Here is a 27,362-nt window from a genome sequence, read left to right as displayed (position 1 = left end):
CTACGGACTTCCCAACTAGAAGGTTAAAAATTATGTGAGAAGAAAAAGTTAAAGCTGAAAAAAAAGGTGGAAGGATGAACAGAATTCAGAAATGGAAATAGGGAACATGTAATTCAAAGAAGATTCTTAATTTTCACATGTTCGCCATCTTAAAAAAAAAAATCATCCCATGAAAGCACGATGTCTGCAAATCCTAATTCACAATTAAAATTAAACAGATGACTAAATCATGGTTGTAGGTAGTATGAAAACATAACAGGCCCTACTCACATATATAAAGTTAAGTCCAAATACCGCATAAATTCACATGCTTAAAGAGGAGTAATCTAGCAGGAGAAACTACAGCCTGAGAAAAGCACTGGCTCCGAATATACTTTGTGGATTACCTTTACAATACTGAAGCATACATAGCAATTATGAACAATAACGGTGCATCCGAATTTTGACACACGAGCATTGACAGCATGAATCATCATAACTCACTTTCTTTTTTTTTTCCCCGAAGGATGCTACTTCTGACGTCTCTTACTTTTGCAGTGTTAAATATAGGCTTTGCTATCAGGATAACAGATACAGTGTTAAAGAAAGAAAGAAAACAACGTAGCCTCTTCCCCTTACCCAGCTCCTTCCTGGAAAAGCTTTGCCGAGTTGTTACGCAGTTTAACTTGCCCCTGAAGTGAGCCGTGCCAAGCCTCCCGCCCGCTCCTCCCTCCATCGAGGTTACCGACTGTCTCCACTGGAACTGCTATCACACACACACACGAAAACAAGACCCACACGACGCCAGTACTGGACAGCTCGTCACAAACTAAGAGGCTGCTCCCATCAACTTTGGGTAACTCTGAGGGCAGTTTCTTTTTAAAGAATTCAAACATTTTAAAAAAAATTTATAGCTTAGGAAGACGTGACAAGTTAACCAACATGAAAATTCCGGGTTGTTTTGAGAGGAGGGGAGAAAACAACCAACAAAGCAAGCCCAGCGGGCACCTAAAGCCGCGCCATAGGCGTACGGCTGATGAGCCAGCCAGCTTTATCAACGGAGGCGCAGCTGGAGACACACGGTCACGCCAGCTGGGCCCGCCGCGCACCGGGCTCTCCCGGGCGGGCCCTGCCGGGGGCGGGCAGGGCAGGGCAGGGCGCAGGCCTCCCCGGCACACACGGGCCCGCCGCCCCCAACTCCCCCACTACTTCCCCCTCGAAGGCTCCGCCGCTAGCCCCGCGTGTCCGCGGCGGCGGCCCGAGCTCCACTGGCTACCCACAGACCCGGGGCCGAAGCCGCGCTCGGGACAGGGCGGGCGCTCCCCCGGACGCACAAGGTGCCCCCGCTCCGGCCGCGCCGCCACCTCTTACACAACACAGCGGGGGTCAGGACCGGCTCTCCGACCTCACGGCCCCTCACAGGGTGCCGGGACACGGGGGCCTGCCCCGGGACACGGGGGCCTGCCCCGGCCCACCCGCCCCGGCCCCCCGCCGCGCGCTCACCGTACCCGAGAAAGCTCCGCCGGCGGCACTGAGGGAAAAACCGGGAGGCCGGGGCAGCCCAGGGGCGCGCTAAGCCCGACAGAGCCCGCCTCAGCACAGGAAGCAGCCACTGCCGCATACCCCGGCCCCGCCGCCAGCACCCGGCCTCTCCCCGCCACTGCCGCCCGCCCCGGCCCGGCTCCGCTCGCCTCAGCACGCGCCGCTCCTCGGCGCCGCGGCCGCCGGCGGCGCCATCTTCTCCGCCCGCCTCCCCTCGCCGCCTGGCCAATCCCTCCCCGGCGCCCTCGGGGTCCCGTCCGCCCTCCTCGCCCGGCGGGGCCGCCGCCGCCGCCCGGGGCCTAGCGGGGCCCGTACCTGGGGGTGCGGGAGGCTGCCTCTGCTGCCGGGAGGGCCGGGGCTGCGGCTGCGGCTGGGGAGGGGGCAGGGGGCCTCTGGGAGGAGGCGGAGGCGGCGGAGGGGGTGGGTGACTGGGCGGGGAGCCGGGGCGACACTCGCCGCGGCGAGGCGGGGGGGCCGGGGAGCTGCGCCCGGAGGAGGCGGACGGGGCTGCGGCGGGAAGGACTCTGGGGCGGCCCCGCCGCCGCGGGGCTGGGTTGCGCCCGCGAAGGGCCCGTGTTGCGGCCCGGCGCGGCGGGGGCGGCCCGCCCGCTTCCTGGTGGACGGGCTCCGCGTCCCTGCCGGCAAGAGCCAAGACAAAAGGTAATTAGACGCTTCGTAATTTGAGTACAGTGGGTGTGGTGTGGTCCTGAATGGCAGAGATTTCAGATCTCTCAGTGCAGCGGGTGTCAAATCTTCCTCCCCCCTGGGGAGAGAATTTCCCCCGTGGGAGCTCTCCCGCGGGAGTCTGCTCGCCGCCGCTCACCAGCCGTGGCCCCGGTGCTTCGGGCGCAGGACGGGTTTACGAGGTGTAAACGCTGGATAAGGTCGAACTTCTGTTAGAACTCCCATGTATTTGGTTTTCTGGGCAGATTTGCCTTTTACTTGGTACATTTCCCTGTAGGAAAGTCGTGGTTGTGGCTGGCTGCTTTACTGTCTTTCTAGGCAAAAAAAACCCAAAAGCCACCCCCAAAAAAACCACTGTTTGCAGTTCTAGTAATGTGCTTTCTTTAGATGCTTCTATTTTCCTATGTTTTATTTCTCAAAGCTTAAAAAAAGAAGAGAAAGAAAGGAACTTAATGTGCTATATTTAATGCCTGATTTTAGCTTCCCCACTGCTTGCCTTTTATTACAGCTGGTATCTCACAGCTGAAAGTTCACCGAACCCTCCCCCTGTCATAAAAAGGTAGAAAAATGTGACCTGACGAGTTAGCTAAGGTTATTTCTGCACACAAAGATGGGACTGAAGATGTATCGGAAGTAGCTTTAGTCAGCTTTGGTCAAATTAGCTGTTAGAAGTGGCAGCATGCTGCTCCATATGGTCAACAAAATCTGTCAGGGGATTTGGGTAGACATTCAGCTGCTGGTTTCCACTGAGGTCTGCGCTGCTATAGAGACGCTCTTACCTGAGCTACCCAGTTTAAAACATTCATGTCTACATCAAGTACACCCACACTTCTGGCCTCAGTTTAGTCACAAAACTGTCTCTCAAGTTAACCAATCCTGGTTGGAGCAAGGCAGTTGGTAGTTTTCACCTAAATTAACTGGTTGGATTTAGAACTGTGTGGGAGCCTAATTTTGACACAATATGTTAACTCCCGTGAAAATGAAGGATATCTTTGTCCTCATGGGATTCTAGTTTGAGGCAGTCTGGGTTTTTTCCATTTCCTATGTAAAATATGTATGTAAAAGTGAAGACCAGGCCAGAAGGAAAGAGGCCAGGATAAATGGGCAACAAAGCTGGTGAAGGGTCTGGAGCACATGTCTTAGAAGGAGCGGCTGAGGGAACTGGGGTTGTTTAGTCTGGAGGAGGCTGAGGGGAGACCTCATCACCCTCTACAACTACCTGAAAGGAGGTTGCAGAGAACTGGGGATGAGTCTCTTTAACCAAGTAACAAGTGATAGGACAAGAGAGAATGGCCTCAAGTTGCGCCAGGGAAGGTTTAGACTGGATATTAGGAAGCATTTCTTTACAGAACAGGTTGTTAGGCGTTGGAATGGGCTGCCCAGGGAGGTGGTGGAGTCCCCATCCCTGGAGGTGCTTAAGAGTAGGGTTGACATAGTGCTGAGGGATATGGTGTAGCTGGGAACTGTCAGGGTTAGGTTAATGGTTGGACTAGATGATCTTCAAGGTCTTTTCCAACCTAGATGATTCTGTGAAATGGTGAGATCTTAAATCTTACTTCCACCCCATTGCCATTGCTAGTGCATCAGAGGGTAATACCGTTGTGTCTGACAGAAAGCACACTGCCAGATGAGTGCCTTTTGCTGATCTATCTCCTCCCTCTCGGAAGCAACTGGGGGATTAAGAGGTTGTGAATTGGAGTCGTTCTCTTAAATTGGATGTATAGTAGAAGTGCTTCTGCCTTTATTAACACAAGTTGTAGGCATGTTGTATCTGTTATCATGGAGGGATGAAAGCTATAAAAGTATACAGAATTTCAGGCAGTTTATTCCTTTTTCAGGTCCTGACAGTTTGCTAGCCTAAAGTAGCTGAATGTGTATATTTAGCTAATGCTGGTCTGATGTATAGTTGCTCTGATAAAGCCTGCCTTTCCCTATAGATCTTGCCTAGGATATACACAGAGCCAGTCCTGGGAAAATCCAAGTAGACTGCACCAACAAAACTGTGGTGGTCTGCTAATAGTTGCATCTAAAGCAAGCCTCTGCTGCTGTAGCTGTGGTGGTGAAAGATCACACCTCCTCATGCTCTGACATAACTATTGCAGCAGAGGTGTGCAATAGAGGTCACACCTACTGTACTTTACACCTAATTTATCCATTGTAAGCTATTCAATGGCACTGATTTTTATTCAGAGCAGATTGTGTTTTTATAATCTAACCCCTCTTTGTTTTAGTATATACTAGCCAAAATTACACTCATCCACTATTTTGGATATCTTTTCCATGTTTTAAAGATATTTTTAGTACGACACCATCAGCAAAAGTAAAGAGGACTTTCTGTAAAATTCCTTTCTCAGTGTAGTCCAGCAACTAAGATTTCTTCCCCATTTAACGTTAATTGCTCGTAGACAATTGGTGCTTTCAGTCCTGCCTTCTTCCTCTGCCCCAGTGGAAAAACAGGTGTTGTCCAAACAATCAAATGAACTTATGTATGATTTAGAGTAAGTGTGGAAATTATTCAAAAATTCCCGTGAAGAAATGGAGTAGCAGTGTGGAGATCCCTCTTCAGGGTATGTGACATAACTGTACAGTGCAGGGGAAGTGATCCTCAAGACAGGTTACAAATAATTTAGAATAAAACCAGTATTTTATATTCCTCCTGAATATAAAGAGAAGCAGCAAGTGTAAAACTGTAAGTACAGTCTTGATATGCTTCTAATGGAAGCATATTTTTCCACCTAGCTAAAATTCTGGATTAAATTCGAATTGTAATTGTATATAAAGGGCTTTGTAGCAAACTGGCCTCAGGCTGAAAAAAACATAGCTTATGATTGTTATTTCTACTCCAAAATAAATAGTGGCAATTCCATGGCAAGGCATATATGAAAAAAGAATGTCTGTTGACTGCTTTTAGTATAAAAATAATGAATCACATTTTACAATATTAAAGTCAAAAGATAATGAGAAATCAAGGAGACATTTCCTATTGACTTTGGTGGGTCCTGTCAATTCTATATGTTTCAAATTTTTCCATTCATTATTTCTTTTCTTTTTAAAAAGATGTAAAGGATGTCATGCAGCTGCATGCCTTAACTGAAAATAGGTAAGCATATGGAAAATTATTAGTTTTACTCTCAACTAATGACACAAATGCATACATCCCCCATCATGTGGTGTTAATTTTTTATTATGGTGACTATAAATATAAAAAGATGTAAAAGTGCTCCCGTCTGTGTCGGACGGTGATCTAGCATGCATGCGGAAAAAAGAGATCCTTTATTCTGTGTATTTTCCCTGGTTAGTTGAAACCAGTTCTGGTATTAATCATGTTATATATGCATTGAGCCCTTAATTTTTAACAATAAGGTAGTTACTGCATCGTATCTTTCATTTTTAACAGTGAAATAATTATCCTGTTACTCTGACTGAATCTTAAACTCTCCACATGTTCAATACAGGTCATAGACTGTGTAGCATGTTGGTAATCAAAACAGGTGTTACTAAACCTTGAAGAAGTCTCACCCAAACTTATAATTTGTATTAATTATATCTCTCCATTATTATAACCTTTCTTAATTCTTAGCTAACCACGTTTAGTGTCAACAATTTACTGTTTGTCAGGCCTCCATACCTATAATTATCCAGGTCATCTGATATAAATCCTAGGAAAACACTAATTATTTTTTTTTTTGAGACATGCATTGTCTATGAATATCACTATAATACAATGACTTCTTGTTGGCAAGCTTTAGTGAAAAATTGTCCTTTTTGATCGGTAAATGGGGATTAGTAATCTCTACTGAAGTCGTTACATTGGCAGTTGTGTGTATTATTATACAATTGATTTTTCTGTAATGTTTTTGTCTGTCTTTAAAAAAAAAACCCAACAAACGTATTTGTCACAGATGATGTACATGTCTTCTTAAAGGTCATTCTCCCAACCACTGTTAAGGCTATCCTAGGCATTCTTGTTTCTTTTTTCTTGTATTTATTTTTATCGCTTGAGAAATGCTAGCTCCCTGTTACTCAGTTTGTGTTTAAGTGTGTTAGTACGTTTAGGCTTTACCTAGTCTAAGAAAATGTATGACCTATGCTATAAATTGACCTTGTAAAACAGAGCTGCAGCTATTAATCTGTATGCATTTTTTAAGCTAATTTGCTTACCAGAAATACGTGTTTTACCACAGCTGTGGCAAAGGTAGCTATCAGCCAGATTCAATTCCCAATAATAAAATAGATTCCTCTTGTTTAAATGCAGGTTTGAATGATCTTTTCTCTATGTTTGTGAGAGACATGTTTATATTTTGAGAAAAATTCTGACTAGTGCAAGTTATACTTTCATACTAGAAAAGAACAAACAGGCAGAAATTAGAAGAAAAGACATCTTGTGTTCCAGTGCTGCCTTCTTTTGTATGATCTGTAAGAAGGAGTATAGAGCAAAAGGTAAAGATTCAGTATATTCGCATACCTGTATTTGACTTTTCAATCTACCAGTAGCTCCTACGTGAATTAATTTTTGCTCTTAGCGTATATGGAATATAAAAAGCAAGTAAGAGTAACGGTGGTCTCAATAGGTTTGCAATGGATATTGCTTTTATCTGATATTAATTTTCCCACTTGGTTAAATCTTCACTTAACCAAAACAATGTATTATTGTGATTTTTAGTGTTTCATTAGAGGAAAAAAAAAAAGCATGTGTTAGTAATACCAACTCACCAAACTCATTTTGGTTGGAAAGTTAAGCTCTGAGACTGTTAGAAAATACAGATTCCTTAGTTGTCTATGCATACAAATTTTAAGCGTTTTGTTACAAGTTTTTTCTACAGAATCATTGCCTTATTTCTAGGTTTGAGGCCAAAAGGTTAAAAATTGATGTTAAAGGGCAGTAATTCATCTGGCAGTTACTAACTTCCAAATGTCTGTCCCTGTAAAGTAGTTTTCATCTAATACATCTATATGCTATCTATACTTTAAGATTGTGTTGTTTTCAGTGGCATGCAAGCAGTAAAGTCTTACATGAAGCAAACAGAAAATACTTTCTCAGAAAGGCTGGAAATGAAAATTGTTATTAATCACTATAAAGATTTCACAGCTATTGTCCTGTGTCATCATCAGTCTATATTTAGAATGGCAGACAAATTTGTTGAATGTTAATATTTTCCAAATCAATTTCTGCTCACAGGATCCTAGCAGACTAGGAATCCAACACTTCATGTCCTTTTCTATAAAAATAACGTGTGTATTTCTCAGATCATGTTCTTCATGCCTAGTATAAGATTGATTGGCTCTGACATTGTTCTAACTTATGAGATAAATGGTAGAGGAACATAATGTGATGCTGCTTCATGTCACTGTCAGAAAAATTACCGCAAGTCTTACAGGTTAGGATTCATTTGTTATTAACTTTAAGAACTCATGGAGGAGGTATAACTTTCAAAGTAGCCAACTTAGAAGAAAAAAAGAGGGGGGAGGGGGGCAGAACCTGCAAAATTATAGATGGGTAATGTGAATTTCAGCAACTGGGAAGGCCCTAGAACAACAGCAAAGCACTGTAGCACTGTAGGCCTTAAGAGGTAGATGACAGTATGACAGTCTGTAGGAGCCGTGCGGATTTGTTGAGAACAAAGCATGTCAGACCAGTTAAATCTTCTCTAACATCTGCTTCTTCCCCTCTACCCACAGACCTGTTATCCTGTTATAGATCTCCACCTAGCAAAGCTTTTAATACCGTCTCAAAGGAAGCCCTCACAGGGAAGCTAGGGTGACATAAATTACACTGCTGGTCAGAGGATGCAAGCTTGTACTTGGTGAGTAGTTCACATGATACAGTTTCAAAATAAAAGGATGGATGTGTTGCACCTGCAGTGCTTTGTCCTGAGCCTTTAACTATTTATTTTCATTCAGACATAGGATTTTCCCACCAATTGAGCAGGCAATACCAGCCTGTAAACATATTGAAAATTAGGTGTAGAATTCAGAGGGATGTTGATGAATTCCGCTGGAGAGGAACACAGAGAGGGACCAGAGCAGAGCTCTGCAGGCAGGGTCTGCGCAGTGCACCGCCGGGGGGCGGAAACTGGCTGGACTGGCAGTTCTGCTGCAAACGCGTGGCAGCGGGGCACCACCGACCGCGGGGACAGCGGGCTGTCCTGCTGGGAGCCCTGTGCCCCACCATGTAAACAGAAACGTGATACTATTGGGTTTTTAAAAACAGGCAAAGTAATGCTTGTGCTGCACTGGGCATTGGCCAGGTGTTCTTCTCTAATTTTGAATGTGACGTTTAAAGAAAATGTGGACTAACTGGAGAGCTGGCAGGGATGGAATGGATGGCCAGAGGGCGGGACCTGCGAGGGAAGATTGCATGGATGATGTGAATCCTGAAGAAAGAGAACTGAGGCGCGAAGTTTGGATGCCCTCGAGTATGTGGCCGTTCAGCGGCAGCTGCGAAGGCGGCAGCAGGTTTCCCAGCAGCCCCCGCGTGAGCGCGCGCGGTCGTGGTGGCAACAAACAGCCGCCTGGCAGGTTGGAGTTTGACATCAGGTAACACGTCACCGCGGAGCGGGCTGCGCGCGCCCGGCAGCACCAGCCCTCAGCGGACCAGGCCGGACGCCGTAACGCAAGCGCACGGTCCCGGACTGCGGGATCCGCCTCCCCCTGCCATCCCGCCACCCGTCCGGTCTAACGCGCGTCCTCACCCTACCGACGGGGCGGGGCCGCTCTGCCGGGGACGTCCTGCCGTCACTCGGTCACGTGATAGCGCCCGAGCGGGCACTACAGCTCCCAGCGTGCAGTGCGCGTGGGGCGGGGCCGCCGCTTCCGGCGCGGCCGTGCGTCCCCGGCACGGTTTGAGCAGCAGTCCCAGGGTGCCCCGCGGGCGCCCGCTGATTGGCCGGCGCGGGGGGAGGTGCGTGGTTCAAAGTCGCGGCGGAGCGCGCGCTGCTGGCTGGAGCCAGGCGGCGGCTGAGGCGAGCGGTTGGCCCGAGCCACAGGCGACCCGGAGCGACGTGAGCGACGCATTCTCTCTCCCCGCGGCAAGCTTCGCGCCGAGGCTCGCCATGGCTTCCCTCAGCTTCCAGGGCGGCGGTGGTGCTAAGAAGGAGGAGAAGGGCAAGAACATCCAGGTGGTGGTACGGTGCAGGTAGGTGCGGTGGTCCCCCCGCCCCGCCCTGGGCGAGCGTTGGAGGTCGGCCCGCGGCAGGGCCCAGCGCGGAGCCGGTGGGGCCCCTCCTCGTAGGTCCCCCTGGGGCTTCGGTCTGAAGCGTTCGCTACGGTGTCTGGGAGCGCCCGGTGTGCCCAGGCCGCTGTCATGCGACGGGAGGCTGACGGGGCGCCGTGCAGCCCGCGCCTCTGCCGAGCGGCCTCAGCGGAAGGGAGCTGCGCGATGCCTCCCCCAGTATAGCGCTGTTAAAGAGCGCGGCGTTACCCCCCGACGGCGCTCCTTACTGCGCTTTAAAACGCCGGTCCGAGGCATTCGTACGCGCTGTGCGGCGGATCCCTGTAGCCAGCAGAGATAATAGGCGCTTCCGCAAAATAACGCTGCTGTGAATAATCTTTTGCAGCTTAAAAAGGTAAAAAGTTGCAATTTCCTGGCTTGATTGAGTGCACACCCAGTATAAAGCTATGTAGGAAGGTTAAGAGCTAGATGAGAGTATGACTGATATTCAAGACACGAAAAAAAACAAATTGAATTTTTATCTTTTATGAGCTTCTGTGGGAAGCCACTACGATTTAACAGCTAATAAAATTTTTGCTACACCCAGTTTCGTATGTCTTTCATATAAATTCAGTGATGCAGTCTCTCTGAATTCAGATGAAAAGTTATGGGGGTTAACTTCTTAAGTAATAATGACCAACTACCTTGGTTGATAAATATTTTTTTTTTTTGTATAATGTGACAAACTTCATGTACCATAAAATTAGGCTCTCTTTGTAATTTTGAGGTGACTTTAAAGACTTGCTCACTGATACCAGATGTTAAATGTTCTTTAAGTGTTGGTTGTTAAAACTGTAATACTGCTAATGGGTTAAGAATAGTGTCCAAAATACCTCTGGAAGGTGTTTTTTGAGCCAGAACTGCAAATGTTAGCTTACATATTGTTATTAGTGCCTTCATATTTATTAATGCCTTTTGCATTCGTTATACCTCTCACTTGGAAGGTCTACTTTTACAGATGCACAATGAAGATAGAAATTAAAAGCGATTATCTCATATTTTTGCAACACAACTAAAAAGCTGCTGAAACAAATTTTACAGGATTGGGGAAAGTGTTGATGTAAATCACGGCTATTGCAAAAGAAGAATGACTTTATTGAAGCAACTGAGTTTGAAACGCTGTCAGTCTTTTTCATCTGCTTAGTTCCAGTTGTTCTGGAGTAGCTTCACTAAGTATCAGTGTATATTTTAATTAAATAAAATGCTCAATATGACAGTAGCATCAGGGTTGTCCATGGGGTAGTGTTTTGCTTTTGTTGCAACTCATAGACCAAGTTCTAAACCCTAAAAACGTTCTAGCTCACCCTTGCTCTTGCCTCTTGTACAGCTTTTTTTAATAGAACTTCAGTGTGTTTGAGCTAGTAAATATTCCTTTCACCTTTTCTTTTTCTTCTGCATCAGTCAGGTTCTATTTTTCTTACAGATGGGGAGATAGATGCAGTTGTCTTAATTTGCTTCTGAAACCTGGTGTGTCCGAGGTTTTCAAAAACCTTTTCAAGCAATGCGTTCACTGTGCATTGGTAAAACATTAATTTGGACACTCAAAATGCATGCATTAGCATTGTTAATAATCTTCATACCTAAGGGGATGAACCTGTGATCAAATGTCACCATGGCATACTAGGTTGCTGCTTGTCTAGTGGCACATGGTGATGATGTGCATGTATGCCCCAGCCTAGCTGAATTGTTCCTCTGATCTCACAGCTCTGGGCTATCATACCATAAGGCTCCTGCATTTGACTCGTTCACTGTTATATCATTATAGACCAGGACATATTCATTGTTCAGCCTCCTCCTATTTTAAAGTCACAAAACCAAAGCTGTAACTTGTTCCTGTGAACAAGATTTTGGTAATCATCTGTTGTCACCGGTCAGTCTTGCACCAAAGTGTCTAGTGGTCTGTTTAGAATCTAACACTCCAGCCTCAGTGCTATGTTGAGGAAGAAATGTTAGCCATAAGTCAGGAAACTAGAGATGCTGTGTGTTTGAGTTTTTTGGGTTTTGTTTTTGTTTTTTACATTATAATTCAAAGATACAGCATCTGAAGTGCCTCTGTTGTCAAATATTTTAAAGATGGCTAAGGTTGTAGAAGTTCTATTTTCAAGTTGACTGTTCAGGTCAACTGTACAGGTAGCATAGATATTCAGTGCAGTACCACTACTAAATTAGTAATAAAATAGGATTTCATCATTTTAGTTTACAGCCCGTGGTCATTTCTGTGCTTTTTGGGATAAGTTATTGCAAGCGCCCCTTCAAGGAAAATTGAGTGCACCAGCTTTAACTTAGTGGTGAAACAAAATGATCACCATCAAGTTTCTAAACTTTTATTACACCTGTATTAAGCTTTACTTAAAACTCAATCAGAGTAAAAAGGTATGTGGGCTTTTTTCCTCCAAAATCTGATGGTTTATCTGTCTTATGAAATTCTATTCACAATTTGCACATTCGATTCAAATGCATCAACATAAAGGTTCTGGTATTGCTGCCTACTGTTCTATTAGTAGATTCTATTAGTATTTCTGGTGTTTTAGAGTGTTGTTCATCAGTGCGAGATGTAGGCTTCATTGATTGTGTAAATGAAAAGGAAATTTTTAAAGTTAATTAGTTTGATTAACTATTACCTTAACTTTCATGTATAAGTTTTTCCTTTTTTGAAGGCTCTTATTTATACAACTGTTTGGTATGTTTAATCTCCAACCCCCCTGCAACTGAACAACATCTTCTAATGCAGTTTAGCTGTGTGTGCATCTAAATGATCTTAAAGGTGTTTATGGACATGTTAAAAAATATATATGTAAGCAAACTAAAAGCTGTAAATACTTGAGTTGTTCCACAGTGTGTGGAAGGAGAAACAAGATCTGGAAACTGCCAAATTGTGGCAGGTTTTCCTTAAGCAATTATTAAACAAGTTAAAAGCTTTATGTTCCTTTTAGCAATTATACTATTCTGGATCTTAAATTTCTCAGTTTATGTTCGTTAGCAATGATTTCAATCCAGTATTTTTAACTCCTATCTTTTTAGGCCTTTTAATGCCTCAGAACGTAAAGGAAGCTCCTATGCTGTTGTAGACTGTGATCAAGCAAGAAAGGAAGTTAGTGTCCGCACTGGAGGAGTGACAGATAAGACGTCAAGAAAGACTTACACATTTGATATGGTAACTGCTTGTCAAGTTGGGGACTTCAAAAAACAAGCTAGTCCATTTCACTAACATGGTCTGATTACTGTGTGAGGCTATATGTTATTTATAAATGGGATGTGTTGTCTTTGCCTCAACAGGTTTTTGGAGCTCAGGCAAAGCAGATTGATGTATACCGGAGTGTTGTGTGTCCCATTTTGGATGAAGTCATTATGGGCTACAACTGTACAGTGTTTGCGTAAGTAAGCCAATAATTATTATTCTTATTAGGAAATTTTATTTGAATATTAGTTTCTTCATTACATGTTAATTTTTCATTCTCACAGTTATGGCCAAACTGGTACTGGTAAGACCTTCACAATGGAAGGGGAGCGGTCACCAAATGAGGAATATACTTGGGAAGAGGTATATTGTCACTCCTGAGATTTCTCTTGTCTGTACTATAGGCCAAAGTTAGAAATTGCAGAAAGCTAAAGAAAACCTAAAATTGATGCCTTTCAAATTCTAAAGCTGCCTTTCCTTAAATGTTTGTAAATTAACAAATGGTCTCATTCATTTATATGTAAATAAAAACTTTACATCTTTAATGCATGCATACAAACCTTGGTGATCTTTATATGGAAGATGATCTTTGTCCGAGGTATTCTTGCTTATATCAAATCAGACTATTTAGCTGAAATTCCACCCCCCACCCCCAAATCTCTTTCAGTGTATTTATGTATTAAATACTTTACTTTATAGGATCCACTAGCAGGTATAATACCCCGTACGTTGCATCAGATATTTGAAAAACTCACAGAGAATGGTACTGAATTTTCAGTGAAGGTGTCTCTTTTGGAAATCTATAATGAGGAGCTTTTTGATCTTCTGAATCCTACTCCTGATGTTGGTGAAAGATTGCAGATGTTTGATGACCCTCGAAACAAGGTTAGTGCTGTCTTCCAAAATTTGTTATCTTAAGGCTTTCAGGATTGAGAGATGTGTAATAAGCATGCATTATTTTCTGACAGAGGGGTGTAATTATTAAAGGCTTGGAAGAAATAACTGTACACAACAAAAATGAAGTCTATCAAATCCTGGAAAGGGGTGCAGCAAAAAGAACGACTGCAGCTACTTACATGAATGCATATTCCAGGTACAGATCTTCCCTGTTTCAGAAGCTTTGCTCTGTTCCTGTTTTATTATCTTACCGAAGAAGTAAAAGATGTTGAAGCTAGAGCAAACCTAGCATGATCTTGAGATTGTGTATCACTGTTCAGAATTTCAAATGTGGGTTAGAAAGCCATAGTTAGAACTTCTTCCTTATCACATCCTGTGGGGTGATACATTCTAGTAGGTGTATGAAGGGGCATTATAAAATCTGAACACTTCTCATCTTAAATATGGGCAAGCTGTTTCTCTCTACATGATTTTTATTTTTTTTTTTACATAAGCTTCCCCACTTATATAGAGTTTGCATGCTTTGTTATGAATATATCCCCTGTTAATCCCACAGTAGCTGTGGAATGCCACCTAACTAACACTGGCTGAGATCTAAGTAGCAGAATGTTCTTAATATGACATCTAGAATATTGAAATTTAATTATAACTCAAAGTGAGGAAGTTAACTTTTTCAAGGCTTTCTATGCCTATGGAATCAAAAGACAGAAGTCTGACAGGTACATAACTGAAATATATTGTATGTACTAGCATTAGATAAATATTCCCTGCAGTAGATATTGTACATCTTCAAAAAGAGGGCTGTAGTCCTTTCATATTTGGAAGCTTATATACCTGTATTAGAGAGCTGGGTTGTCTTTGTTCTAGTTGTTATGGGGGTTGGGGTTTTTGCCAATCCTGTTTACTAAATAAAAACTTGGTGTAAGAGTCTCAAGTATCCTTTCCTCTCCTCACCAGTAGTAGAAAACGGTATATCAGGACTTGTTACTGAAGCTGGAATTTCAAAATACTTCTAAAATCTATTTTTTACAGGTCAACACAAGACCTTCTTTTCAAATCCCAGCTTCTGAAAACTTGCAAATGGGGTTGTGGAAATTTGAGATAAGGTTGAGGGGGTGTTTTGTATAGCAATTCAGGCTACTTCATATGACTGCACCTTGTAGTCAGAATCTAGTAGAGTCATTTATTATAGATTTCTCATTCTTGAACTGCAGATGTGATATCTGTGTAACTGAACAAGTAGTGGTCCAGTGTTATACTGAGCGCATCTGTCTACTGGTGTAAGGAAATGGGTATTTGGCTACTGCAAATTAGAACACAGAACTAATTTCATCTGAAATTACAGGGAATTTAGAGAATTCATTCTGTCTGAGCTGTTTTATGCATGGTCAAACTGGTCTAATTTGATATCTGTGGTTTTCTATATATTTCAGCTTCCTATTATAAAAACTTATTAAAGGAATAAAGAAAACTAAAATAATCTTAAACTGTACTGCTGTTTGAATGAAAAGTGAATTAAACTTATAAATTTTTAATATTGGATTCAGCTACTTGCTGATTTTCTTAACCTGAATAAAGAAAACTAAATCTCTTAATCTCACATTCTGTAAAACTGTTCTTAATGTATGGACTAAAAAAAAAATCTACACAGCAGTTTCCTTGACATGTTTGTGAGTTCAGAACACATAAATGTAAACAAACCCAAAGTGTTTCTCTTGGTTTCGCTTGAAATAAGATAAAATTTACCAGGATTGAATGAGGCAAACATCATCTAGTTGCTTCATCGCTGGTTTTAAGTACCACATGCATATGAATATGTACAAAAACATACATGGTAGAATAACTTTGTATATTGAAAATATGCAAGTCCCAATTAATGGGTCAAATGTATTCCCTAAAAAGAGCATGGATACTTAACTTGCAGCAGTGTCACGTAGCAAGCAGATTATTTGGCTTTAATGGGATGTCTGTCTGAAACTGAATTCTTTTATAGCCGTTCCCACTCTGTGTTTTCAATTACCATCCATATGAAAGAAACGACAGTAGATGGAGAAGAACTTGTCAAAATTGGGAAGCTAAACTTGGTAAGTATTCAAACTAAATTTCACTGATATTCTTAAAGTAATGAACTAGAATAATCTGACCTCATTCTCTTGAGAATCTAAGATGGATTTTTTTTCTGAGGGGAAAAATTACTGCTTTTCGTAAAGTGATATGAACTTTATTTGTCACTCTGAGGAATGTCTGTCCCATTTGTCACCCCAATGTCTCCTGAACGACTCATAAGCTAGTTGTGTGTTGCATTCTGCAACACTATGGGACAAGGGATCTTCAGGGCGATTTGAAACAGAAGCTTGTCTTTCCTCTTGTCTTTCAGGTTGATCTTGCAGGAAGTGAAAACATTGGTCGATCTGGGGCAGTTGACAAAAGAGCTCGTGAAGCTGGAAATATCAACCAGTCTCTCCTGACACTAGGAAGAGTTATTACTGCTCTAGTAGAAAGAGCACCACATATTCCATACAGGGAATCTAAACTCACAAGAATCCTTCAAGACTCTCTTGGAGGACGAACAAAAACATCAATAATTGCCACAGTTTCTCCTGCATCTATAAATCTTGAGGTAAACTTAAGTCTGAATATCTATTCCTAAAATAGTTACTATATTTTGCTAATGATACAAAAATATGAGTTAACTCTTCAGCTTGACCTAGTGTTACATCTGTTTATCACAGGAAACATTGAGTACACTGGAATATGCCCACAGAGCAAAGAACATAATGAACAAGCCTGAAATTAATCAGAAGCTAACAAAAAAAGCTCTTATAAAGGTAAGCTAGACGTATATCTTAACAAATTAAGTTATAGGTTAGATTTGATTCTGTTAACATAGTTTTTTCTATGCAGGAATTACTGAGTTGTGGAGAATGCTTTTCTGAGGTGATTTTAATTGCTGAACTGATGCTTTCAAACTAAGCTGTTCTACTGGAACAGCATTAGTCACTTTGCAGATACTGAAACTTGCGAAGACTAAAGCTGGATAGAGAGGGCTATTGCTACTAGCTATAACTCTGTATATGGATTTTCTTCTTTACAAGTTAGTGGAGAAGCACTAAACAACACTGAATATTCTTTCTGGACTTGCTGTATTAGCAGTTTCATTTCCTAGAAAGTGCCTGAATTAAAGTGGACTTGACAGTAAGTATGAATGAAGAGCCAATGCAAGGCAGCTGACAGCTACTAAAGCTGCGATTCCCATCATAAGCTGTTATATGCAACCAAGTACGATTCAAATGGGAGGTTTCAGTGTTCTATGTATACCCAACAGTATGAATTTAAATGGTGCCATACTGAACTTACTTGAAATTAAGTTCTTTGCTCCTGTGCTTATGCAAAACTTCCACTATCTTTATGAAGTATCTGTTAAGCTAAACCTTGAAAGCAAAGTAGAAATGTTCGTGTTTACATGTGATTGTTTCTTTATGCAGGAATATACGGAAGAGATTGAGCGTCTGAAGCGAGACCTTGCTGCTGCACGGGAAAAAAATGGAGTCTATATTTCCCTTGAAAATTATGAGTATGTCTTCAAAATTTCTATAAAATGACTAACGACAAATCTCAAATAGCCATACCTATCCTTATACAGAAATGCTTTCAGATCTATTTTCACACCAGAAAATTGAAGATAGCCAGGAGAATTTAACTGACTTGTCAACTTGTTCTTTAAAAATTAATTATTACACAGATAGAAGCCTAAAGAGTAGGTTTGAGCTGAGGAATTTATTTATATGTGGAACTTACCACAAGTATAGCAGGGATGCAGATTTACACCACACGCCCTTTCTTTCAGTAGAAGTTCATATAGGAGAGCAAACGATATAGTTCACTTTGTAAGAGGGCTAGTTTATGCAGAAAGTTTACAATGGAAAATTGTCTTAAATCCTTTCTGCATTAAGTGAAAATTACCTGCTTTTCATACAGAAGTTAACAATATTTTTCAAAATTACTAAATGTGTAGTATAAAAACCGGTAGATAATCTTGAAATCAGCTCTTGACTTGTTTGTTTGTCTTAATTCTTGCTTGAGAGCCCTTAATGGAAAGCTGACAGTTCAGGAAGAACAAATCGCAGAGTATATTGACAAAATCAGCGTCATGGAGGAAGAAGTGAAAAGAGTAAGTGACATTTCTCAACTGTCTTAAATCTGCAAAAAAAAAAAAATCTTTGGGGAAGGAGGAAAGAAGTTTGAGTAAAGAAGTCTGAAGAGTTTCTGTTCTTAAAGTTCCCTAACTAGTCAAGAGAGGAAGCTTCCTAGTCCTTGAATTTAGGAAGTTGAAATATCATATATGAAGTTGCAGGATGCAATATTTATTTTTTTAAAGCTGTTTTAATGTCTACCACTTAACCTTTAATTTGCTTTGCTGGGTTTTCTGCAAAACCCCTCTTGTAAAATGGTATCATCTCAGTTGACAGATATCTGCTTAGGAGCAAAGAATGAAGGGAGAGGGGAGAAGTTGATGAGCTCCTTTTAACAAATTACACAGAAAATGGGAGCTTTCTCTTTAAAAGAAATGCAGATATTAGTTTGCTGGAATAGGTAACTACTCTGTGTAATCAGCTTTACTGACTCTCTTCTTCATTCTACCCACTTAGGTTTGTTTAGTGGGATTTTTTTTTCTTGTGCTCCAACAATTGTTTGGTCTTGTGGTTTGAGTGGGGAAACAAGGGATTATTACAGTGAAAATCGTGTTGGTCTGTGGTATTTTCAGTGAATACAGAGACTATACAAATGTACAGTCTAGGTTTAACACCTCTGAGCCTTACAGTTAAAACTACATTGGTAGATGACAACTTGCCTTCTGGTATTGTGGCATAATTTGAGAGATGTGAAGCAGGACTGTTAAATTTTTAAAAAGCAGTGTTGCCCTATTGATGTTTGTCTTCCATTTTAGATCACTGAACTATTCACAGTTAGTAAAACTGAACTTGAACAGTATAAAACAGATCTGCAAATCAAGGAGAAAGAACTGGAAGAAACACAAAAAGATCTGCAAGAAACCAAGGTTCATCTGGCTGAAGAAGAATATGTGGTTTCAGTTTTGGAAAACACTGAACAAAAACTTCATGGCACAGCTAGCAAGGTTGTCACAGTTCTTGCACCTAACTAACAGTAGCTTCCCATGTTTAGGAGTGTTGTGGGCTGTTCAAGGATGATGCGAGTGTCACAAAACCTGAATTTAAGATGGAAAACTAGGATTAGCGCAATCTATAAATTATATTATGATGAAAAGCTACTTAAGACTGCAGGACTTTCTCTGGGGTAATATTGACAGCTGACTGCTAAAGACGCAGGTTGGTCTGGAGCTACCTTTACTTCAGGCCAGTTTGTCATGAAAGTTCCAGTGCTTTGGAGCATCTATTGTCATGAGTTGTTCTGCAGAATAAGTAGTTTTCTTTACTAGAAACTTACGGATGGCCCTACAAAAGAGTAAGTTATATATAACTGGGGTAGAAAAATAGCTTTGCAGAGATGTGTGCAGTAATTTACACTCACTGAGTGAAAAAATGGAAACTGTTGCCCTGTCACCTCTATATTTTAGGGTATGGTTTTAATGTGTTTGTAGATTGGTCATAATTATCAAAACAGACTTGATGTGGGGAGAGAGTGTCCAGTTATTTAAACTGCAAAGTGATGGAACTTGTATCTTTAGTCAACGTGAAAATTTCTTTCTGCTCAGATTCCTGTAAGGTTGGGAGGGGATGCCTAGTTTTTTGCATGTGGGTTGTGGAGTGTTTGTGTGAGAGAAATGGGTACAGAAATTATTTATGCTGACTACAAAACCAAGAATCCACTGTACACTCAAATTCTAAAACATTTATCATAGAACTAGTATTAGAAACCTCTTGCTTGAGTACTATTAAAGGATATATTTACTGTCAAATCTTTCAGAAAAAGTTGAAGTGGTCAGAAATTTTTTTCCATTACTATTCTGTGATAAATGATATCTTAATTACTTAAATACTGAGGATGTCCTATGTTAATGCCTTAATTTCAAAGTCAGAACAAATGGTCTCTAGTAGGTAACTTTTTCCTGTGTTCTAAGACTGTAAATGACATAACACCAGGATTAACAATTGTAATTTGACAATGTAAAGGGAAATACCTGTCTTTCAAGGGAGATAACTTCTTTTAATTCAGTTGCTTTTTGTTATATAATATGTGCTTGACTTGTTTAAAGGCTGACTAAAATAACTTTAAAAAATTCTAGTTACTTAGTACAGTTGAAGAAACTACAAAAGATGTATCTGGTCTCCATGCAAAACTGGACCGTAAGAAGGCTGTAGATCAACACAATGCTATCGTCCAAAATACATTTGCAGGACAAATGAATGCTTTGTTCAACAAAATACAAGATTCAGTTAGTGAAAACAGTTTGAAGCAGCAGCAGATGTTGACATCTTACACAAATTTTATAGGTAAGTGTAATACCTGTATCAGTATGTCATCCTGAATTTTTGCAACAGTAGTACCAAAGACCATCTCCTAAAACAGCTCTGTTTTAGTAAGTGGAAGAAGCTTTATTTTAAATAACATAATGATTATAGTTGCACCAGTAACAATGTATCTGGGATGATCAACAGCCTTCCTGTGCTGTAGGAGGCAGTAAGGTGATGAGCAATAAAAAGAGTTCCTATCTTACAATGGAGCTTTAAAAAAAAATTTGTAATGCTTGATTTCTTTTGTAGGTGACCTCCTGTCTACCAGTTCTTCAGCAGCGAATATTCTTGCATCAGTTGTATCAGCATCTTTTGCCTCTGTTAAAGAATTGGTGTCTACTGAAGTTTCTCACGTGTCTGAAAAAATAACACAGCATGAGAATCTGTCACTTGATTGTAAAGCTGAGCTGCTGAGATTAATTGTTAGTAAATTTAAATACTCTTATGTTACTTAAATATATGAAACTGTTCTCAGTCAAAAGGGGTTCTGTAAATATTGTCTATTTTTTCTGATGCTCTCCACCTGTCCTCCCTGCTTCCCTTCCCATGTCACCACCACAAGCTGTAATGTATTGTATAGCAAAAACTCGTAATAGCAGAGTACATGGATATGTATTTCGATAGCTTCTTACAAATGTAGATGAAGGAACAGTCATATCCTGGTTTACTTTTTCTTTTTTTTTTTTTTTCCACCCCTGTTCCTAGGAGGAACATACATCTGGATTAGGAAGAGCATTAAATAGCTTGACACCAATGGTGGAATTTGTTTTGGGGCTAAACTGTCAGTTTCAGAGTAATGTGAAGAAATACGCTGCTGTGGCTGACAAGGTACTGCACATAACTTGTCTCTTACCTTGTGCTCTTCTGTTTTATTTAATTTACAGATAACCCTTTGGTGTTTTTTCTACAGTGTGTCAGTGTTTCCACTTCTGGCCTGGCCTCTTCTCCTTTATTCTGTCACATGAATTCTACCTTTTAGCTCTTTATTTCAGACTCTTCCATTTCTGTGTGGTGTATTTGCTTGTTACCTATATTGGCAAAACTGCTCATCTAAATGCCACAGAAGAATGGTAAAATGTGGATTCTTAAAGCTATATTTAACAAATATTTGATAATATCCTTCATATAGTCTCTTATGTATTTTAAAAATCTAAAATAACTAATTTAGACAAGTCTTATCACTCCTAATTTCTCCTGCTGTCATACCAAAATTTTTTTATAATCACTTTGATTCCTGGGGAATGTGGTGCTTTATCTTGTTAACAGTAACCGTAAGTGCAGGCAATATTGTACTAATAAAGAAGTCCTTTGTTTCAGTTTTTAGTTCTCATCTATCTAGTTTATGTAGAACTGCAGCCTCACTCTTTCCTGTTTTTTCCATTTTGTCAAAAACAAATCTTTGTTCCTGGTGACCTGTTGCTCTAACTGAAAAGATTCCCCCTTCTGTCAATTACAATTCATGAAATCAACTCCCCTTCTCTAGAGACTTTTTATTGGTTTTCAGACTTAGAAGCAAATAGTCCATGGCTTACCAGCTCCTGCTGCTTGCTTTTGTCTTAACCAAGTACCCTGTCTGTGTCTTCCTATTTAGTCTACCTCACATGCAGATATTGTGTTTGGAAAAGCCATACAAAGTTGTAGTGTGTAACTTCAGGTTGCTCTGTTATTTTTCACCTTTTATGCACAATACTTTATCGGGGCCTTTGACAATTTCCTTGGGGTAGACTTTGTTTCTATATAAATTATATTAGAAAAAAGTATCCAGTACTTACCTAAAGCCAAATATCTAACTTTATTTAAAACTTTTTTTTCAAAGATGGAGGGTCATAAAAAGGAAGTGGATACCTTCTTTGGAGATCTTTCTCTCACTCTGAAAAATTTACGGGAAGAAACAGCCAGTGTTTTTGCTCAGCTTCAGAATGATTGTGAGAATTTAAAAGAAGACATGGAAATGATGAGATTGGCACATACAAAGGTATCCTCAGAGTAAGAAGAAATCCTAACACCAAGTGTGATTGCTTGCTTTGATTTAAACTCTTTGTAGCAGTAAACCGTTGTACTTGCTTCAGAAGAAATGTTAGGACAGTAACTTGATGATCATAATTCTTTTCAGCCTTCATTGGGCTGCTTTAAGAAGCTTATGTAGGAAGGTAGCAAAAACATTTACCCTTGCTCTGAGCATGTCCAGTATATATGCCTTTACATATATCTCCAAAAGCAAAATGTCTCTATCTTCTCTACAGAAAAAATGTACCTTCAGCTTCAGAATGACAAAGCTCTTTCATTTGCTGCATTGATAATAAGATCATTCAAGTACCCTTTAAGAATGTTAAAAAGTATGGAATAACAGTGAAATGTATGACTGTTTTTAATAGAGCGCGGCTGAATTAATGTCATCACTGCAAAGCCAGCTTGACCTGTTTGCTCAGGAGACTCAGAAGAACTTAACTAATGTACTCGCAAAAAATGGAAGCTTGACGACCGCCATCACTGCTGTGCAAGAAAATGTTCACCTGTAAGGAGCAGATGACTTTTGGTGTATACTGATGCAAGATAAAACTATATATGAAGAGGATTGTAAAATTAGATGCTCTTCATATTTATATGCTTATAAAGTCTTCTGGGCAAGACCTGTGTGTTAGAGCTGAGTTCTGCCTCAATGTAGATCATAGTTCACCTTTCAGAGGAAAAGGTAGCTCTACAAGGCTTATCCTCAAACTTGTCTCTTGAACATACGGAAGATAAGAGACCATGGTCTTGGGAGCAATATGCTGATGTACAGCCCTCAGTATGACTGGATTTCAGAACTTTATACCATAAAGTCTTAGCTTGAAGTATAATACTGTATCTGTGGCAGCATGCTTCATTTAGTTGCAGACTGAATAGCTAAGGTCTTGCCAAAGTTGTTAGTTTTCAGTTTGTGTTGAGGGTTTTCTTGTGGTATGTGTTTGGGGTTTTTTTAGGGCATTTAACAAACCTACTGCTCAAAGTGCTGCAATTTGTAAATTTACTAAATAGAGCAACAACATTATAGTTAACTGCTTTGATAGAACTGCACTACTTAACTGGTTCTAGTCTCAAATATTTCTAAATGTAGAGTGTGTCAAAATCTCTGATCTGTTACAAATATGTTGCAGGAAAACTACAGACCTAGTCAGCAGTACAATTTCCAATCACAGCAAATTTATTGCATCTCTGGATAATTTCTCTCAAGAGCTCAGGATCATAAATGCTGAAAACAAGATGATGCTGGAAGAATCCACTGATCACTGTCAACAACTTCTCAGCAATCTCAAAAATGTGTCTCGGGATACTGATAAATGGGGTGAATTTACAACTGCTCAGATAATCAACTTCACCAATCAGCAGCTATTGTCTCTCAATGATGAGAAACAGCAACTTCAGTATTTACAAAAGGTACCTATAGTCATTTGTAATCTAATACAGTGTTTTGAGACAAACTTTTACAGTAGAATTTGTAGGGGAAAAAAGTTCTCATGGTCAGAACATAATTGTGATTTTTTTTCAGTCATAGCAGACTCCTGTTACTCAACTTAAGTAGTTGCAATTAGAGGAAATCAGAAGTTTAATTTTAGAGGAAGTATTTGAACTTGAAGTGCAAATAACCTCAAAAAAATGGTATCTTGATTAATTCCATGCAGCTAACTTCTATTCGTAATTTGAGCTTTTTACATCTTTTAAGTACTATATAGCTCTTAATTCTAAAGCTTTATCTACCAATAATGTTCCCTGGGATGTCTGCACAATGATCAAATACAGACTGCATTCTGGAGGATGCAAATGAGTTTATTGGTCAGATGGATTAACATGGGAGAAAGCATTCTTTTTAGGTATCTAGTAGTTATGGCCTCTTACCTGAGAACTTTCTCTAATTTTTTAGATTTCCATTACAAACTTCATTTCACACCCTACTTGTTTTATTGTTCTCATAGGTAATGAAATAGGCAAATCCAACATTTTGCTAACTTTCAGAAAGAAAAACTTAACTGTTTAAAAGCATTTGCAGTCTCAAGACACCCCTGTATCTGTCATACCTACTGAACACTTCATTCCAACGGGAATGGCTAAAAATTAATGTTTTCCTTTTTTTCCCCTACAAATGCATAAAGCTTCTAGTGCTTGTAGGATTTTCACTTTCACTTGAATATCCTAATTCTGTGCAGGGTTGCACATAGAAGCATGAGGAGTTGGATCTGAACCAGATGGCATCGTCTTTATGAGTAGCTTTCTAAAATGATCATACTTTCTAAGAAACTGACTCTCTTCTGAAAATAGCTCTCAAAATGAGAGTGTAAAACTGGCACTGAAACTTCTCAGTTTGAGGTCTCTCAGTTGTTTCGTTTCAGGTCATGTCACAATCATGCACCACAGCTTAGAGAAGAAGCCATAACCTTACCTTTCCTGTTAACTTGATGGGGGTTTTTGTTTTGTTTTTTTGTTTTCAGAAAAATGAAGAAAACTGTGATAAAGCAATAGCTGAAATTGCTGACCATATTGGTAGACAAAAGGCTGATGAGGAGAAGGTACTAAATAGCCTTCTTGATCAGATAAAGGTTGATCAGGAGAGACTTCTGGAGCAGAAGCTGGCACTTAATGAGGAAGCACAGCATGGACTGACTCAGGTTAATGGTTTCCTGCAAGAGGATCTTAAAGTGGATATTCCAACAGGTATTTAAAGCAGGTTGGGAACAGAACAGTCTTACAGAAAGCAATTTGAGTTGCAGAATTCATAAGTGAAGGTTAATGGGGACATAATATTACTAGCAGCCTTACACCTTTTTTAAGGTGTGTGCAAAGAATGATAACTGAACAAAGCATGATTTCTGTACTGAGTTAACATAAAATTGAGGATCTCTAAGAAAGCAAATACTGAAAGTGTTTAATAGTGCCTTTCATTAGTGTACAATCTTCATTAAAGGGACCACTCCTCAGAGGAGAGACTACTTCTATCCAGTCACACTTGTGAGAACAGAACCCCGGGAACTTCTACTGGAGCAGTTAAGGCAAAAGCAACCAAAACTTGATGCAATGCTAAGCAGCGTGATAAAGGAAGTGGAGGACAATGCAGATCAGGTATGTGTATGAATGGCAAATGAGGCTCTTCAATTAATATTTCACATCTTTAGGAGTTTTTTTCCTGCCATTGTGGAGAGTTGACTAGGACCCCAGAGCTGTTGCAGCCTTTATGTTTTACAGGGTACTTGGAGTCACGTGTGCTGAGCTTTTGACAAAAACAGTACCTTAAAGAAGACGACATTCATAATTTAGAGGCTTTCATTTCTGTTTTTCAGAAATGGTTGTGCCATGGCTTTTATAGATCTTATCATGTTTAGTACATTCACCTAGGAAATTCAGACATTACACTTTTCTGAAAACCTCTTTTTTTAGGACCTGTTGGAAGAAGAGGAAGGGTTACAGGAATCCAGTGAAAGCCTTGCTAGTGACAAATCCTTAGTGGATACAAACATGTGCTGTCATGCAAATGGTGGCGTTCCCTTTTTCCAGGTAAATTCCACAGATACTCCTATAACAGCTGTGTATTCAAGAGTGAAGGAAGATTATTGTTCCATAGTAGTTCTGTAGTCTGAAGTCACTATCATTTAGTATAGTCTCACAACTTTTTAAAATCCTGTAGAATATGCTTTGTGAAACTTGAGCTAAAATAAAAGCACGTTCTGATAAGTTAACAGCAGATAAAATAATGCAAATTTCTGACAAGCTGGACAGACAGGAGAAAACTCCTTAGCAAATAATCCTGCATGAAAAAAAAGCCATAATTTTATTAGACATAAACACATGTGTTTTAATGGAAAAGTTGAAATTAGATGTGGAGTATTTTCTTAGAGGCCAAACAGAAATATTAGCATTCTTGATTCTTCACTGATTTTTTACTTTCTTCCTTCCTTTTAACCCACTTGCTCTACCAATAACCCCTGGTATATTAGGCTTGGGTGGGTTGGTGTGTACTTGTTATAGATCCCTTAAAAGTAGCTGCTGAACTTCCAGCTGTCTACAATAAATCTCTTCAGTAAATGCAATAGTTCTACCAACTCTTTTTTTCCTCAGGACACTATATACTGCATTGTACATGAGCAAGTAGTCATAATTTCTTTGTATTCTCTTAACATTGGGCATTTTCTTTAAATCCTAGCACAAAAGGAATCACAAAAAGGATAAAGAGAACAAATCTGCAGCTACAGTGGAGAAGAACAAGATAGAGGATATGACAGAACAGTTTCTTCCCAAATCTAAGCTTCCTTTAAGATCACTGAACTAAGATATATCCCCTGCAGATCCCTGTTTTGAAATACTTATGTCTAATTGTCTACTGAGCCATAACTTTGGTTATTCTTGGTCTGTGTATATAGCGATATATTGATGCGAAGTTGGATCAAAAGATTGGCCTGTCACATGTCCCGCCTTTGTCCCATTTTTATATGCTGTAGCCTGCAAACTATTAACAAATTTTATGTAAAAAAAAAAAACAAAACAAAACACAAAAACATGCGGATTATGGTGCTGTATGTTAAATAGACTTTTATGCTGTCAAGTGACAGATCCTCTTCTATTTCTCAGTAGACTTAGAGCAGAAGGGGCTGTGGAAAAATGCTTTGTCAGCATTACCAGCTATCTTTTATTTTTTTAATTATCTGTAAATAAGTGTTATGGTTTTGTACTGGCTTTTTAGTCTGATTCCTGTTTCTATGAAGTAGATAGCTCTCTTTTGACTGGGATGCTTCAAATAAATGATTGATTCATGGAAAACAAATGTATAAGCACTTTCCTTCAGAGTAAAACACACTTACATGACTTTCTTATTAGCAGGTTTAATTTAGCTTAAACATTAGCAGCTGTGTCATAAGTCTTGTGCTGTTGGAAAAGGATGGTTCCCTCCCTTGTTTCATAATAGACAACAGCTTTATTTCAGAGCCTCTTCAATGTAGGTAAGCTAGTCTCACTGCTGGGTTTTGCATTGCAGGTCCTATGTTGGATAGTAACAGTGAATTTCCAGTAATTGATGGTAGCATTTGACCTGCTGCTCTCTTCATGCTACTTACCTGAGCTTTGAAGTAAACTTCAAGCTATGATGTACTAAAAAAGTAGATTAATAGGATTATGATGGGACTGGAGAGAGACACTGGAATGCAGCCTGAATTTACATTGACACACTAGTCTTGGCTAATTGGCAAAATATGATTTAAGAGATTGTTCATTTTTCTATATCTAACTTGCAGGCTTAAGTTGATCTTTCTTCAAATGAGTAGTCCATATGTCTATTTGTCTAAGCAAGTATGCCAACCGGATATACTTCAGGCACCATTCAGACAGCACACTGCAGTCTTGCTCCTAGAGACAG

At 40.2% G+C, this 27,362-nt stretch overlaps 2 protein-coding genes across 8 annotated transcripts in view; one reads left to right on the top strand and one right to left on the bottom strand.

Annotated features, from left to right (window-relative positions):
* Nucleotides 1-1,933, bottom strand: part of IDE (insulin degrading enzyme) — a 69,237-nt gene extending 67,304 nt beyond the window's left edge. For 2 of the 6 annotated variants that reach the window (XM_074874963.1, XM_074874965.1), the window contains exon 1: nucleotides 1,488-1,738. In XM_074874963.1, coding sequence (XP_074731064.1) covers nucleotides 1,488-1,600 — 113 coding nt within the window. In that variant the 5' untranslated portion in view covers nucleotides 1,601-1,738. Of the gene's footprint in view, nucleotides 1-618; nucleotides 1,461-1,487; nucleotides 1,741-1,836 lie in introns of those variants that run through there. The other 4 variants (XM_074874961.1, XM_074874962.1, XM_074874968.1 and 1 more) reach the window with 3 other exon arrangements.
* A 90-nt stretch (nucleotides 1,934-2,023) lies between these two features.
* KIF11 (kinesin family member 11) lies at nucleotides 2,024-26,950 on the top strand. Of its 2 annotated transcripts, XM_074874960.1 has the most exons (25): nucleotides 2,024-2,181; nucleotides 5,263-5,305; nucleotides 6,550-6,645; nucleotides 7,885-8,009; nucleotides 12,437-12,569; nucleotides 12,692-12,789; nucleotides 12,878-12,956; nucleotides 13,293-13,478; nucleotides 13,562-13,686; nucleotides 15,484-15,574; nucleotides 15,868-16,110; nucleotides 16,223-16,318; nucleotides 16,976-17,064; nucleotides 17,574-17,661; nucleotides 18,439-18,627; nucleotides 19,756-19,963; nucleotides 20,234-20,406; nucleotides 20,690-20,812; nucleotides 21,801-21,959; nucleotides 22,360-22,499; nucleotides 23,122-23,401; nucleotides 24,451-24,673; nucleotides 24,924-25,078; nucleotides 25,394-25,510; nucleotides 26,157-26,950. In XM_074874960.1, the coding sequence occupies exons 4-25, from the start codon at nucleotides 7,993-7,995 to the stop codon at nucleotides 26,280-26,282; spliced, it is 3,138 nt and encodes a 1,045-aa protein (XP_074731061.1). In that variant the 5' UTR covers nucleotides 2,024-2,181; nucleotides 5,263-5,305; nucleotides 6,550-6,645; nucleotides 7,885-7,992; the 3' UTR covers nucleotides 26,283-26,950. The 2 variants fall into 2 exon arrangements, with proteins under 2 accessions (XP_074731061.1, XP_074731059.1); XM_074874958.1 differs by lacking the exons at nucleotides 2,024-2,181; nucleotides 5,263-5,305; nucleotides 6,550-6,645; nucleotides 7,885-8,009 and adding an exon at nucleotides 9,022-9,340.
* The last annotated feature ends 412 nt before the right edge of the window (nucleotides 26,951-27,362 follow it).

The sequence above is a fragment of the Strix uralensis genome, chromosome 7 (assembly GCF_047716275.1).
Source record: "Strix uralensis isolate ZFMK-TIS-50842 chromosome 7, bStrUra1, whole genome shotgun sequence".
NCBI classification, from domain to species: domain Eukaryota; kingdom Metazoa; phylum Chordata; class Aves; order Strigiformes; family Strigidae; genus Strix; species Strix uralensis.
This window is presented reverse-complemented; position numbering and strand designations above follow the sequence as displayed.

Bases quoted from the DNA above. Each gene is read 5' to 3' on its own strand.
- KIF11 (XM_074874958.1), top strand. From the start codon at position 9,258: ATGGCTTCCCTCAGCTTCCAGGGCGGCGGTGGTGCTAAGAAGGAGGAG. The intron at 19,964-20,233 runs GTAAGTGTAATA...TTTCTTTTGTAG, and splicing joins ATCTTACACAAATTTTATAG to GTGACCTCCTGTCTACCAGT. The intron at 25,079-25,393 runs GTATGTGTATGA...CTCTTTTTTTAG, and splicing joins TGGAGGACAATGCAGATCAG to GACCTGTTGGAAGAAGAGGA.